At 34.5% G+C, this 17,136-nt stretch overlaps 1 protein-coding gene across 5 annotated transcripts; it reads left to right on the forward strand.

The window, feature by feature from the left end:
• The first annotated feature begins 14,899 nt into the window (after window positions 1–14,899).
• LOC142554132 (uncharacterized) lies at window positions 14,900–16,886 on the forward strand. 5 transcript variants are annotated; one of them, XM_075664780.1, is made up of 5 exons: window positions 14,900–15,082; window positions 15,208–15,272; window positions 15,502–15,568; window positions 16,124–16,216; window positions 16,845–16,886. In XM_075664780.1, the coding sequence occupies exons 1-5, from the start codon at window positions 14,913–14,915 to the stop codon at window positions 16,861–16,863; spliced, it is 414 nt and encodes a 137-aa protein (XP_075520895.1). In that variant the 5' UTR covers window positions 14,900–14,912; the 3' UTR covers window positions 16,864–16,886. The 5 variants fall into 5 exon arrangements, 3 of the variants coding, with proteins under 3 accessions (XP_075520895.1, XP_075520897.1, XP_075520896.1); XM_075664782.1 differs by lacking the exon at window positions 16,845–16,886 and adding an exon at window positions 16,673–16,809; XR_012822103.1 differs by lacking the exon at window positions 16,845–16,886 and having other exon boundaries at window positions 15,208–15,364; window positions 16,124–16,610.
• The last annotated feature ends 250 nt before the right edge of the window (window positions 16,887–17,136 follow it).

A 17,136-nucleotide genomic window follows, 5' to 3' on the forward strand; every position in this document is an offset into this window, starting at 1 on the left:
TTATTACAACTGAGTCAATAAAATCCCTAGCCAACCGTTGGCTTGCAGGGCATCTACTCTAACAATCTCCCACTTGCCCTAGAGCCAACTACCCTTAATCACATTGCTTCGCGATGCTTTTCAAACAATGGTCCTGGCAAGGGCTATGTAAGTGGATCAGTAACATTATCTGCAGAGGGGAGTTTTTCGACTGATATGTCTCCTCTTCCCACAATCTCCCGTATGATGTGGAACTTCCTCAGTAATATTTGGATCGCTGATGAGACCTTGGTTCCTTTGCTTGCGCAATGGCACCAGTGTTGTCCCAGTACAACGGGACTGGATCAACTCAATTAGGAATAATGCCCAACTCTTGAACAAAATTCCTCATCCAAACTGCCTCTTTGGCTGCATTAGATGCAACAATGTATTCGGCTTCAGTGGTGGAATCCGCAATGGTGTCTTGCTTGGAACCTTTCCAAAAGACAGCCGCACCATATAGCATGAATACAAAGTCAGAGGTCGATTTCAAATCATTTACGTCACATTGGAAGCTAGAATCCTTGTAGCATTCCAATTTCAATTCTCCACCCCATAGACCATGAACAAGTTCTTAGTCCTTCTCAAGTAATTAAAAATATCTTTCACGGCCTTCCAATGCATTGGACCAGGGTTCGCCTTATATCTGCTTGTAACACTCATAACGTAAGCAACATCAGGACGTGTCGATATCATACCATACATGATACTACCAATAGCTGACGCATATGGAATACGTGTCATCATCTCTATCACTTCATCAGTTTTGGGACACAAAGCTTTAGATAGAGTAATATCATGACACATTGGTAAGTATCCTCTCTTGAACTCTTCCATAGAGAATCGTTTTATAATGGTATCGATATAGGTGGCTTGGGTGAGTCCGAACATCCTCTTTGATCTATCTCTATAGATTTGTATTCCCAATACGTAGGATGCTTCACCCATGTCTTTCATGGAGAATTTTCAGGCCAACCAAACTTTAGTTGATTGCAATAATCCCACATCATTCCCAATGAGCAGGATATCATCAACATAAAGTACTAGGAATGTCACTACACTCCCACTAACGTTCTTGTACACGCACGGTTCCTCAGGATTCTTAGCAAAACCAAACTCTTTGATAGTGCTATCAAATCTGAGGTTCCAACTCCTTGACTCCTGCTTGAGACCATATATTGATCTCTGAAGTTTGCATACCTTATGCTCACTTCCTACTGATGTGTATCCTTCAGGTTGAGACATACAAATTTCTTTTTTTTTTATGTCTTCATTGAGGAATGCAGTCTTTACATTCATTTGCCATATCTCATAGTCATACTATGCTGCTATGGCTAGTAGTATTCTAATGGACTTAAACATGACAACTGGTGAAAAAGTTTTCTCATAGACAACTCCTTGCCTTTGAGTATAACCTTTTCCAAGCAGTCTTGCTTTGAAGGTCACTACCTTCCCTTTCGCCCCAAGCTTTCTTTTGTAGATCCATTTGCACCCTATAGGAACGATTCCATCAGGTTGATCCACCAATGTCCAGACTTGGTTTGAATACATAGAGTCCATTTTTGACTGCATGGCTTCAAGCCATTTGGTTGAATCAGTATCAGATATTGCTTCTTTAAAGTTCATTGGATCATATCCAACACAAGACTCATCATGGTCTTGTTCATGAAGAAGCATATATCTAGCAGGTGGTCTAATAACACTATCAGACCTCCTAGGAGCTTGTACTTCAACTATTGGTTGTTGGAGATTAGGTTCAACTACTATAGTTGAGGGAGTATCTTGAATTTCTTCAAGTTTCATCATCTTGCCTTTTTCTATCTAATCGAAATTAATTTCCAAAAAAAAAGGTGGCATTTATTTTTTTTTGAAACAAACATTTTTGCTTCATTGGGACGATAGAAATAATACCCAACAAAATTCTTTGGATATCCTACAAAGTAGCACAAAGTGGATCTACTATCCAATCTGTCTCCCACTGTCTGCTTCACGTAAGCAAGATATCTCCATGTTCTCTCGTAAGAATATTTGGGAGTTTTTCTCATCCATATCTCATATGGTGTTTTATCCACTGTTTTAATATATACATTATTCAACAACATTGCCGTAGTTTCAAGCGCAAAGCCCCAAAACGATGTAGGCGATTCAGTGAATCTCATCATTGATCGAACCATGTCCAACAAGGTTCGTTTATGACGTTCAGAAACACCATTCAATTGTGGTGTTGCTGGTGGAGTCCACTGTGAGAGAATTTTATTCTCTTTTAGATAATCCAAAAATTCAGCACTTAAGTATTCTCCACCTCGATCAGATCGAAATGCCTTAATACTTCTTTCTTGCTGATTTTCTACTTTAGATCTGAATTCTTTGAACTTTTCAAATGCTTCAGATTTGTGTTTTATCAAATAAACACACCCATACATCGAATGGTCATCAGTAAAGGTAATGAAGTAGGATTGCCCATATTTTGTGCTAACACTTAGCGGGCCACAAACGTCTGTGTGGATCAAATCCAGTAGACCATGTGCACGTTCCACGTTTCCATTGAATGGAGTCTTAGTCATTTTTCCTTTTAGACTGGGCTTACAAGCATGTAGAGAATTTATGTCTGACAAGTCAAACATGCCTTCTCCCACTAGCTTGTGCATCCTTCTTTGGGAAATATGACCTAGTCTAGCTTGCCATATTTGTGTGGGATTTGGATCATCTAACTTTCTTTTGTTTGTTGTTGAAATCATGTTTACTCGGACATTCACTTATCATTTCCAGAACATTTCTGGCGCATATAATTTCTTATGTCCGGACTTCTTGCAGTGAAATAAATATGTTCTGACTTATCGGGCTTTGTAGGCCTTTTAAGTGTCTTTCAAAGTTTGCATCTTATTGAGATTGTTTTTCTTGTGAGGGGCAGAACATTTCTTTCCCTTACCTTGTGGGCCATTTTCTTCTGACGAGATGCCCATAAGAAAAACAATAATTTCATGTTTTATGGTGATCTTATAAGTTACAAGCGTATTGACTAGCTCATCAAGGATATCATCTATCTTATTCAATTCACCATAACCCCGTCAAATGAGGAAGAGAAAGACAACAAATTGATGTTAACTAGTAACTCATTAGGAATCACATATTCCAGGCCCACCACATTCTTAGCAAGCCCAGTCATACGTACACCACGCTCATGGGCCAAAGCCCTGTCTTGTGTGCGTGTAGTCATGAGCTCCTTGAAAGTGGTGTGCATAGTTTCATGCACCATGCAACTCTTGCACGAGCATTCGAATGTCAGCAGCATTCAAAATTTCCTCAAACTGTCCCTACAGTTCATTTGACGTAAAAGCGAGCATGTTACACTTTAGCTTGCATACTATGGTCCTACCATCTTGCATGCTTTGTCAGTTTAGCAGGACTGACATTAGTGTGTATGCCATTTTCTCCGAATTCAGAACAATTTTCCCAACCAGTCTTGAAAATTAGATTCGGTTAGCTTGTTAATAACAAAATTGGATTATGTGACGAAATCGAAAAATATACTGATATGGAAACAGAATAATTGTTGCTGATTATTTTAAAATAATTTTAAGATATAAAATATGGATTTCATTTTATAAATTACCCTCCTACTATTTTGACATTTCCACCACCCTCTGATAAAAAAGGGAAATCGTATTTCCTTAGTAGGCACGTAGAGTCCAATTAGCCAATTATAATCCCGAATAATATCAGCCAATTATAATTTCTAAAAGGTAGAGTCCAATTGCATCCCTATGCAACCTCCGCGTGTTTTGCCTCACGTTTAATAAGGACCCAATAATATGACGTCGTTTATTTTCGCGTGTCAAACAAACCCATCAATATTGAATTGTAGTAGACGGTCGCCATGAGTTCCCCCAATAATATGAGCCGAAGTCATGGGAGTTCCACTCAATTCACATCATATGTCCGGTGGAAGTCACAGCTTTCCAGCGTACAGGCCTCCCCAATAATATGAGTCAGACACTGTCCGCGGGTAGCGATCAACATGCAACCACGGTTGATGGAAGGCAAGAAAAAATTAAACTCTTTTAATTTTTACTTTTTCGGTTTGATATAAATTTTGAATCTTATTCAAAATGAGAGATTTTAATTTTAAAATTGTCTCATCATTTTAATTTAAAAATGCGTGCCACAATACATACATGCATACTACTATATATCGTATATATCATAATATGACATTCAACGATAACTAAGGATGATCGATCGCCAACACTATTAGATCCATGTGAGCCATACATGGATCCAGGTCCAAACCTAGGTGAATGCAGGGATGCAAATGCAACAATTACAAAAGCTTCCAATATTTTACATGTCTTCATCTTGATCATCGAGCCCACCATCTTCCAGTCTTGATCTCCCACTATTTCTAGTAATTACATTTAAATAGTCATGGCACATAAGGGATACATCTCATGGGGTGGGAACGGGCCATAAACCAGGCCCACTTTAATAATATCAAATATTAACAAAACGAATAAAACAGTAAAATATCCTAACATACACCTAACACATTGGTCAAGGCTCTCGATCATTCTTCATGCATTTAATATCAAATATTAACATCAGTTAATTAAACAAATTTAATTAACTGATCAATCATATATCTAATAATTTATCACTAACCACCATAATTATTAAAAAATTTAATAAATTAAATAAACCTCTTTATTTAATTTCCAATTAAATCAATAATAATTGATTTCTTGTAAAACTCACTTTTATCATAAATAATTAAAATCATATTCTAATTATTTATTTCACAAGAAAATTATTAATTTTTCAAAAATTAATTTCCAAAATAAAAATTGAACCAATTTTCAAAAATATCAATTTTACCCAAAAATTTGAAAAATCAGAAAATCGCACCCTAGGCCCAAACAATTCAAGCCCATTATTCAGCGCGCTTCCCGAGACGCTCCGTTTTCGGCTGCGGCCCTATGCGCGCAGAACGCGCACAGGCGCGCCGACGCCGCGCACAGGCGTCTCACGCCAGCGCTAGCGCAGGGCGCACAGGCGTTTGACGCATGCGCTAGCGCGGGGCGCGCAGGCGTCCGGCGCCTGTGCGCCCGCTGCGCGCTGCCGTGCGCGGCCCTGCGCGCACGAACTGGAAAAATTAATTTTCGTGGTGCTAAATTTTCTGAAAAATTTTCTTGTGTGGTTAGAAATAAATTATTCAATATCAAAATCATACGATTTAGAAAAAAAACCTTAGCTCTGATACCACTGTTGGATCCCGGTTTTCTACACGTCCTAACGCAGCGGAAGTTTTAAAATTTTTATTTATTTTGACAATCAAAATATGTTTGGACGCTCGTATGATTTTAACAAACATTCATAGGGCGTTAAAATTTTATACCTTTGGTGATTAAATCACACGGCTCCAACTATTCCGGGTTTAGCGGAGATAGCTCTTGATGAAAATCCCTACGAACTTTCTTCAATTCTTCTAATCAGGTCCACGACCAGAAGATTTGTTCCTCTTTCAAATAGCACTAGAATATTTGAAAGAAGTTTTTACGTTGAGATCAAAAATTTTAGAGATGACTCAAATCTTTTTCTCTTGAAAAATGGTCAAAAATATTTTTGAGAATTTTTGAAGTGATTTTCGTGTATCACCCTTGGGAGAGATGGAGGCTACCTTTTCTTTTTATTTATATATTAAAAACAAGAGCTTTTAACCTAAATTTCATAATTATGGATTTAGGTCCCTTAATTAAATTCAATGAGCTTTGTTAATTAAATGCACTAGTCAAACTAGTTTAATTAATTATATTAAAGTCCATTAAGAATTTTAATCATTTAATATGTTGGACTTGTACTCCTACAAGCCCATAAAACATATATCTCATCATATTTAATTTAATATTTAATAAACTCAACCTTTGAGCTTAATAAATTAAATATATTATAAATTCAACTTTTGAATTTAATATTACAAATTCAACTCCTTGAATTTACCACCTCCAAAATTTAATATTTATTAAACTCAACTTTTGAGTTTAATAAATTAAATCCTCAAATTTTATAAATTCAACTCCTTGAATTTATTCTCTCCAAATTTCATAAATTCAACTTCTTGAATTTACTATCTTATAAATTCAACTCCTTGAATTTATTTTCTCAAAATTTAATTATCATAAATTCAACTCCTTGAATTTACTATATCATAATATAAATTCAACTCATTGAATTTATTCTCTCAACGGGAACAAACGATCCAGTGCTTGTGTGACCCTCAATGGTTCAGAGATACAGCTAGCCGTGGGTTCACAACTCTTTGTGATTCAAGATATAATCCTTTATCCGGGCTTACCCTAGTTAGCCCCATTCTTTTCATCAACGCCTTGATCAAGAATGTCAGAACTCATTTCTGATTGCACCCATCGGATCATGGTAAGAGCGTCTAGTAGCATCGCCCCATGATCCCCTAGGTATCACTGATAGTGCCTGCAAGAACCAGCCGATTATGATTAACGTACAGTACGGTCCCTTCATCTCATATATCCCGATCGAATCTGCAACCATTGGTTCATCGAAGGTTGCATATTAATTCGATAACTATGTGATAACTATACTAGTGGCATCGCCTGTACTATTGGAGAACTCCTTTTCCAACGTACATCTCATACTCTGGCCAGAGATTCCATGCACTATTATTTCATTAGATCACATAGGATATCCACACCCGCAGGTGAGCGGTGAATCCCCGACTACAATGCACTGACTCCTATATGTGTCGCAACTATACCCAACCTCGCCACCTGATGACTCTCCTGGAGCCGGTAAACTAGTCAAAGCACAACCTATCATATAGAGTCCTCAGTGTTGTCCCGGGTCGTAAGGACTAATGGTGTACAATCATAACCACGGACTTATCCTCTCGATGAATGATAACCACTTGGAAAGTCTGAGAGAGGGTTGTTCGGTATAATCATCATATGACTACCCATCTGTATGTTTGGACATCTCTATGCCCTTACCAAGAAACGCAGTACACAACATCACAGATGCTAGTCTCGAGCTCAAGCGGCCTTTATCCCTGTTTTAGGCGGCTGAATCGACTAGGAACGAATTTAGAATATGCAGTGTTTACAAATGAGTTTCAACATCGAATTACGATTCATTTGTATTAAAGCATAATCAAGGACTTTATCTATGCTGTTTGCATGGGTGTACAGATAAAGTATAACAAGACCATAAAAAGTTAAATTATATTAAAATAAAGATTGTTTATTACAACTGAGTCAATAAAATCCCTAGCCAACCGTTGGCTTGCAGGACATCTACTCTAACAATACACACACTAACAAATAAATGAATATGAAGTTAACCTAATATCCAAGAAAATGGTTGACATTTATAGAGCCTCTTGAGAACGATTTCACATTTCTTTCGAATTTAAACAGTTTTTTACTATAATTTTGTCTCGTTTCCCAAAAATGCAGATACTTTCTTCTTGTAGTATTATTGTTACAAATCACAAGATGTTTAAATTAAAACAAATGTGTTATGAATAAAAAACATTAGTAAGTTTTAGATACACACAAAAACTCATATGAGTCGGTTTTATGGTTCAATTTTGTGAAACGGATCTCCAACCTGATTTGATTCATGAAAAATATGATATTTGTGCTAAAATTAATTTTCACTTTTAAATATGAACATGACAGAAAAAAATCTGTTAGACCGTTAGTTTTACATAAAATAATGTGAATTTTGGTCTTATGTGTTTCCTATATTTTGTAATATTAAATTAAAATTTTGAGTAATTAATAACTTAGATAATTTTGTTTAGAACGTATGTTATAATAATTGCAAATATAAAAGTTCGATGGATTTGATCCACGATTTAATTAATTTATGGTAAAAATTAACTGAAAATGGATGTAAATGATTTTCAGTTCATATAATATAGAAAGAAATATTGTAAATTTATAATAATCTTGTTCAGATAGCAACCCGATTTTATGGGAATAAGACACTTTCAACACACAGGTGATCATTTACACCGTTGAGTGAAATATTCATCTAAATATGATAATTTTTAATTATTTTAAAATCATGATTTTTTTTCATATTTTTATTAAGTGTGGTGATAGGCTTTTCATAATTCTACTGTGACAATGTTATCTCACATCAATAGTTTTTGTTGAAAATAATATATTTAAATGTTGAAAAATAATATTTAAAATGTGTGTATTGAATATTTGAATGTTGAATATTTGAATGTTGAAAATAAGAGTTGTAAATATTGAAAATTAGTGTGTGATGATGTAGGTAATGATGTATTTTATTTTTGGATTATTTGTAAAGAAATTCTATAAATAGCCTCACCATTTGTGAAGAAATTCACAATTGAGTAGAGAGAAAAATATTATAAAGTGTGTAGTTTGATAAATTTTGAGAGTTTGAGATTTTTACTTTTTACCATAAATTTTTACTTTTCACAACACGTTATCAGCACGAAACTCTAAAAGTCCTCCATACTTTTCCAAGCTCCAAACAGAAGAAAAATGTAACAAAAGTAATAATATTTATTTTACTGTTATTTATTTATTGTGTATATATTTAATATATAATATAATGTTATTATTAGAAATAATAAAAATAAATTTTTCAAAAACTTGTTATAAATCCTGTGAGGATGTTAAGACGACATCTCACACTCCCGGTAAGGGATATGACAAGTATAAAAGCCTATAAGATTTTTAAACAAAATAACTTATGACACATCATTATAATAATGTGATATGATATACATAATTATTTAAACATGAGTAATATTATATACACCATATTATTACCATAAAATTATACAAATACATACATTTAGTTTTTTGTACACCAACGGTAACAAAACGGCTAATTTTTGCCCTATAAATATGATCTCACAAACTCTTTCAATCACTTCAACTTTCTTCTATTCTCTAAAAATTATTCTTCATCAAATTTTTCGAAGAAAAAAGAAGATGACTTTCTCAAGGTTATTTTTAATTATTTTGGTTATCATACTCACGAGTCTTTTATTTATCAGAGAATATCCTCCTCGTGTGTTTTCTTTATTTTTACAAATGCTTGTACTTGTTGTTTATCCATTACTTTGTATTGCAATATTCATTAACTAATAAAATGCATTGTAATTTTTTTAGTACTACCATGTCAAATTTGACAAAGCTCGAATTTGTTGCGCTCGACATCACGGGAAAAAATTATATGCCATGGACTCTCGATATAGAAATGCATCTTGAGTCATTGGGTCTAAGCGAGACCATTAAAGAAAATGGTATATCTTCATCACAAGAAAAAGCAAAAGCTATAATATTTTTGCGTCGACATCTCGATGAAGGTTTAAAATGTGAATATCTCATCGAAAAAGATCTCATGGCTCTGTGGAAAGGATTGAAAGAAAGATTTGAACATATAAGAGAAGTTATACTTCCGACCGCCCGTGATGAATGGAATATGTTGAGATTCCAAGATTTTAAGAAAGTCAGTGATTATAATTCAGCGATGTATCGAATAATCTCGCAGCTAAAATTTTGTGGACATGAGGTTACAGAATCGGAAATGCTTGAAAAAAAAATTTCCACGTTTCACGCATCAAATATAACTTTACAGCAACAATATAAAGTGCGTGGATTTGCGAGATATTCTGAACTCATCGCATGTCTTCTTGTGGCGGAAAAGAACAACGAGCTGCTAATGAGAAATCATCAGTCTCGACCCACTGGATCAACAGCATTTCCAAAAGTAAATGTTGTAAGTAAAAATGAATTTAAACCTGGAAACAAAAATCAAATTCAAAGACAAGGTTTTAGTCGAGGTCGAGGTCGTGGACGTTGACGTGGAATTGGTCGTGGTCGTGGTCGAGGCCGTGGTTTTGAAAACAATAGAGATAGTTATTTTTATAACTCATCTCAAAAGGACGTCACGAACCACCCACAGAAAATGCATCATGAGAACATGAGTGTTAATGAAAATCACTCGAAAAGATTTGAAAGTTCTTGTTTCAGATGCGGCACTCCAGGACATTGGTCTCGTATTTGTCCAGCCCCTGAGCACCTTTGCAAGCTCTATAAAGAATCGATAAAGGGGAAAGAAAAAGAGACCAACTTCACTGAACGCAGTGACCGTTTGAGTGATTCAACTCATTTTGATGCTGCTGATTTTATGAATGATTTCTCTGGAAATGATCAATATGTTGGTGGGATAGAAATGAAAAATATTGATGCTACTGATTTTCTCAATGATTTCTCTGAGAATGAACAATATAATGGTAGAATATAAATGTACAATAATTTATTTTTTCATGTATTCATATAATAATGTTTTATTGTACAATTATGATATGTGTTATATTTACATATGTATTGTCAGTAATCTTATTTCATTGCATATTTTTTTTGAAGTTCAAATATGGAAAATTCTATGAGCAAAGCTGAAGTTTGCATACCCGATAGTGGTACAACGCACATTATCCTCCGAGATAAAAGATATTTCTTGGAATTAAAACCAACAAAAACAACGGTGAATACAATATCAGGTCCTTTAGACTTGATTGAAGGATGTGGTAAAGCACAATTTTTGTTACCTAATGGCACAAAATTTTTGATCAATGATACTTTATATTCACCACAATCTTAAAGAAATTTGTTGAGTTTTAATGATATATATTCCCATGGGTATGATACTCAAACAATGAATGAAGGGAATGAGAAATATATGTGTCTTATCACATATAAATCAGGAAAGAAATATGTGATTGAAAAACTACCAATGCTCCCTACTGGATTGCATTATACACATATAAGTCTCATTGAATCAAACATGGTAGTTGATAATTCTTCGATATTAACCAATTGGCATGATCGATTGGGACATCCTGGTTCAACAATGATGCGAAGAATTATAGAAAATACACATGGTCATCCACTGAAAGACCAGAAGATCTTTCAGAATAATAAGTTTCAATGTAAAGCATGTTCTCTTGGAAAACTTATTATAAGACCATCACCAGTCAAAATCCAAACTGAATCACCAATGTTTCTTGAACGTATTCAGGGTGATATTTGTAGACCAATCCATCCACCATGTGGACCATTCAGATACTTTATGGTATTGATTGATGCCTCCAGCAGATGGTCACATGTATGTTTATTATCAACTCGAAATGTTGCATTTGCAAGATTACTTGCTCAAATAATAAAATTGAGGAATCAATTTCCCGATTATACAATCAAGAAAATTAGACTTGATAATGCTGGTGAATTTACTTCCCAAACTTTCAATGATTATTGTATGTCTATGGGAATCATTGTTGAGCATACTGTTGCTCATGTACATACACAGAATGGATTGGCTGAATCATTGATTAAACGTCTGCAAATGATTGCTAGACCAATGATTATGAAAACAAAGCTCTCTATTTCTATATGGAGACATGCAATTTTACATGCTGCTTTATTAATTCGCATCAGACCAAGTGCATATCATAAATACTCCACATTGCAGCTTGCATTTGGTAAAGAACCAGACATTTCTCATCTGAGAATTTTTAGATGTATGGTGTATGTGCCTATTACACCACCGCAACGAAAGAAAATGGGATCACCGCAACGAAAGAAAATGGGACCTTAAAGAAAGGTTGGAATTTATATCGGATATGATAGTCCATCAATCATTCGATATCTTGAACCTCAGATAGACAGACGACGTGTTCACAACACGTTTTGCTGATTGTCATTTTAATGAGGAAATCTTCCCAATGTTAGGGGGAGAACAAAAACATACCGAAAGGAAATTACATGGTATGTATCATCATTGTTACATCTGGATCCAAGAACAAAACAATGTGAAAAAGATGTACAGCAAATTGTGCACTTGCAAAGAATAGCAAATCAAATACCAGATGCATTTGCAGACACAAAAGGGGTAACTAAATCATATATACATGCTGCAAATGCCCCTGCTCGAATTGAAATTCCGAAGAAACAAATTGAAAATACTCATGATGTCATTAAACGCCTGAAGCATGGAAGGTCAGTCGGTTCCAAGGATAAAAATCCTCGAAAAAGAAAATTCATAGAGAAACACGATGATCACAAAATAAAGAATGATGTTCCTGAAGAAACACATGATGATCACAAAATAGAGAATGGTGTTCCTGAAAAAACACATGATGATGAAAATGTTCTGTCAGAACCACAAACTGACGAGAATCATGAAATCTCTATCAATTATATTAATACTGGAAAAATATGGAACCGAAAAGATATAGAAGAAATTGATGATATATTTTCTTATAATGTGGCAATCGACATCATAAATAATAATGAAGATCATGAACCAAAATCTTTTGGTGAATGTAAAAATCGGCAGGATTGAATAAAATGGAAAGAAGCCATCTAGGTTGAATTGGATTCGCTAAATAAACGTAATGTTTTTGGACCTATAGTCCTTACACCTGAAGGTGTAAAACCTGTTGGATACAAATGGGTTTTTATTAGAAAGCGAAATGGGAAAAATGAAATAGTAAGATATAAAGCTCGACTTGTTGCGCAAGGTTTTTCTCAAAGGCCTGGAATTGATTATGAAGAAACGTATTCTCCTGTGATGGATGCAATTACGTTTCGGTATTTGATTAGCTTGGCGTTATCTGAAAATTTAGAAATGCGTCTTATGGATGTTGTTACAGCTTACTTATATGGATCACTTGATAATAATATATATATGAAATTCCCTGAAGTATTTAAGATGCTTGAAGCACAAAGTTCAAAACCCAGAGAATGTTATTCTGTGAAATTACAAAGATCATTATATGGGTTAAAGCAATCCGGTCGAATGTGGTATAATAAACTAAGTGATCACTTGATGAAAAAGGGATATGTAAATAATTCAATATGCCCTTGTGTTTTCATTAAAAAAACAACATCCGGATGCGTAATTATTGCTGTATATGTTGATGATTTAAACATCATTGGAACGAATAAGGAAATTCAAGAAGTTGTGTCATACTTGAAGGAAGAATTTGAAATGAAGGATCTTGGAAAAACCAAGTATTGTCTGGGTTTACAAATTGAACAAAAAGAATGTGGAATATTTGTTCACCAGACAAATTATACAGAAAAGATCCTTAAACGTTTTAATATGGATAAATCAAATCCTTTAAGTACTCCAATGGTTGTTAGATCATTAAACATAGAAAAGGATCCATTCCGTCCATGTGAAGATGATGAAGATATTCTTGGTCAAGAAGTACCATATCTAAGTGCTATCGGTGCCCTTATGTATCTTATAAATTGTACAAGGCCTGATATATCTTTTGCCGTAAATTTGTTGGCAAGATTTAGCACATATCCAACAAAGAGACACTGGAATGGAATTAAACATATATTCCGTTATCTACGAGGAACGACAGACTTGGGACTTTTATATTCAAAAGATGCTAATCCAAATATAATTGGTTATGCTGATGCTGGATACTTATCTGATCCACATAAGGCACGTTCTCAAACTGGATATGTATTTACTCGTTGAGGCAATGCAATTTCTTGGCGTTCACAGAAACAAACACTCGTAACAACTTCATCAAACCATGCCGAGATTATTGCACTACATGAAGCAAGCCGTGAATGTGTGTGGTTAAAATCAATGACCCAACATATTCAAATCTCATGCGGATTATCATTCGACGAGAAGCCTGTGATACTATATGAAGATAATGCTGCATGTGTTGCTCAAATGAAAGAGGGATACATAAAAAGCGACAGAACTAAACATATTCCTCCTAAGTTCTTCGCATTCACCAAAGAGCTAGAGAAGAATAAATGTATTGATGTTCGTCACATTCAATCAAGTGAAAACTCATCAGATCTCTTCACAAAGGCACTTCCTACGTCAATATTCAGAAAGCACATATATAATATTGGGATGCGCAATCTACGAAATTTGTGAAGAATTGTTCGTGTCAACATGAGGGGGAGTTTACGTGACTGCACTCTTTTTCCCTTACTATGGTTTTTATCCCAATGGGTTTTTCCTAGTAAGGTTTTTAACGAGGCAGTACAAAAACAAGTAATGAAGACATCTTCGTATCATGATCATCATCACAAGAGGGAGTGTTGAAAATAATATATTTAAATGTTGAAAAATAATATTTAAAATGTGTGTATTGAATATTTGAATGTTGAATATTTGAATGTTGAAAATAAGAGTTGTAAATATTGAAAATTAGTGTGTGATGATGTAGGTAATGATGTATTTTATTTTTGGATTATTTGTAAAGAAATTTTATAAATAGCCTCACCATTTGTGAATAAATTCACAATTGAGTAGAGAGAAAAATATTATTAAGTGTGTAGTTTGGTAAATTTTGAGAGTTTGAGATTTTTAATTTTTACCATAAATTTTTACTTTTCACAACAGTTTTGATTTTTTTCTTTTTTCATTTAGTCCTATTTTTGTCATAGAACGGATTTGATGTCAGAAAATGAGAAATATTACATGTCTAATGAGGGTTACATACGGTTTGATAGACGCTACTTATATGAGTAATGCTCTCGACCACACAACATGTGACACGTGTGTTGAATAATAAATCATTTTCACTGATTCATGTTTGAATGAATAATAATGGTTTATACACATTACTCATGTGAATAATATGAATAAAATCGTTACACACAGTTCCTTTGAGATTATTATGTAATTTTGACATTAAATTGTACTTAGGATATTTTTATAATCTATGATACATATAACACAACTTGAGAAAAATATCGATGTAATAACACCTAAAAGACTTGAAATGAAATTTTTTTGCACCAAGGGACATATTATTTTCTTTTAAATTAAAATTTATGCAAAATCTATCAAAGAAACCCGAAAGCCGGTCCTCACTTGGCGTTCGGCTCCTCCCATCCCCTCAGAAACTTCGCAACATGGAGGTATCGGCAATTGCGACGCCATTAAATTTAGCTGTAGCTTCTGTTCTTCATAGAAGTTCGCGCTCGCCATCATGTTATCTGAGGTATTCTAATCTTGTGCGTGGAGTTATTTTTGCTGTTTTATTTTTATTTGCTCGATATTTTTTGGATGAGCATCGTTGCCTAATTTTATTGTTATGATTTCCATTTATGTATCTGTTTGCGCCAGAAATTTGGGGTTGAGACCTACAGTTTCAGCTCTTTCAAGCTCCTATGGCGATTCTTCTGTTCTCGGTATGCCTACAGTTGAAATTGTAGTGATAGTTGTGCTGTTTGAATAGCTTTAATTGAATGAGAAGGGAATTGGTTTCAAGTTTCTGTTGCTGGTATGTTTTTCTGCGTATTTGTGTGAAACTGCTGAAATTTATGTAGTTTTACATCTACTTTGTATTGGAGAGATAGTGGAAGGGATTCCTCCGTGAGGAATGATTTTGATAATAGTGTTAATCTTGTGTGATAGCAGGATTTACTAATAGAACAAGCAAATTGCCATCAAAGGTTGACCAGAATGATTTTTTTGCCGATTACAGGTTCATTGTTCTGTCCTTGAAATCATTGGATATTTAAAAATCTTGTCAGCTTAAGCGTCTTGAACTTTGATTTCGGGAGATTCTTGGATGATTCTTGATGCATGCTTCATGATTAACTTTCACTAGCTGCAGTCAAAATCTGCTCTTGCTTGATGTTTCCTTGTCTAGTTCGGAGAGGGAAGGATTCTGTCTTGGCAAGTTCACTTAAAAGTTAAGACACCCACAAATACATGAATAGAGATTATATACGTATCTAAATAAATAATTCTGTTTTTTTGTGGGTGTATTTTCATAACAAAATTGGTACGTCCTTAGCGGGTAAAAAGAGTTTATAAACAATAACTCTAGCACCATGTTCATGGGTATTGTTTGTCGATTTTTAGTTAAACCTGAACCCTAGATAAAAGTTTAAAATAAGCATTTTAAATTTTGATTATAAGGTTTGGTTAGTTGAGATTAGTTGAATCTTAAGTTTAATCCTTTCCTATTATATGTAGTTCCTGTTGGGGCTTAGTGGATGCAGTGATGTTCAAGGTTTGCGTTTATTTGATGCAGAAACTTGACAAAATCTATGCTGCATTTACTGGACGAACTCTTGAGGAGGTGCAAATGTACACAGAGAGAGACCGGTTCTTGTCTGTGTCTGAGGTGATGTTATGATATACTTAAGTTTCCTTATGACAAGTGAAGATGACAACTGAAGATGCACTGTTGGCTTTTTTATTTTTTATACGAAAATTTTAAATATGGTAAAAGAAAAACGTAACCTTTAGCTGAGGAGGAAGGCACATTAGAGTGGTAAAACTGATGGAATGGATGAGTCGTTTTGCGATCCTTGAATGGTGGGACCGAGGGATGTGCCATAAGTCAGAGAAATTCCAGTTTCTCAGAGAGAAATTGTTTATGGATGTCTTGAGAAGTAGCGGTAACCTGTATCAGTATGCTTTCGTGTATGACGTGTATGTTTGATATACATCATAAAGCAAATGTTTATCAATGATATGGTTCAAAATGGAAGGAGAAATGTAGATATTCGAAACTCTTTATTTTTGCCATTTGTCTTATTTTTATGGCTTTAATTCATTTGTTGTTTCATATATTTAGATAAGCAGCAGATGACTGTTAGACCATCAGCTTATTCGACGCGTCACTCATCTATGTAATTGGAACCTGGGATAGAACATCCATTTTTCAAAAAATATTTGATTCTCATTTAGAACAATGATGATGTGAAATGGAATCAATGTCCTCGCCCGACCTCTGTTCTTCCTTACAGGCTTTGGAGTTTGGGCTAAATTACGGGCATCCTGAAAGCTGCTAACCACTCGTGACTTAAAATTTACATGGCAATGACACCAAAATTGAGAAAGTGATTTCTACGTTTCTTTAATGCGGGCAGGTTGATTTTGTTGTAAGAATGTGGCTATTCTTCTGGGATACTTCTGGATATTATTATCACAGAGAGCCAAAATAGAATGGCATTCCGATGTTGGTGAAATGGTTCAAGGGTCTTGTTTTTTAAAATTCTGGATAAATGTATATTTTGAAATTTGAATCATAAATACTTT

This window comes from Primulina tabacum, chromosome 8 (genome assembly GCF_025594145.1).
Source record: "Primulina tabacum isolate GXHZ01 chromosome 8, ASM2559414v2, whole genome shotgun sequence".
Taxonomy (NCBI): domain Eukaryota; kingdom Viridiplantae; phylum Streptophyta; class Magnoliopsida; order Lamiales; family Gesneriaceae; genus Primulina; species Primulina tabacum.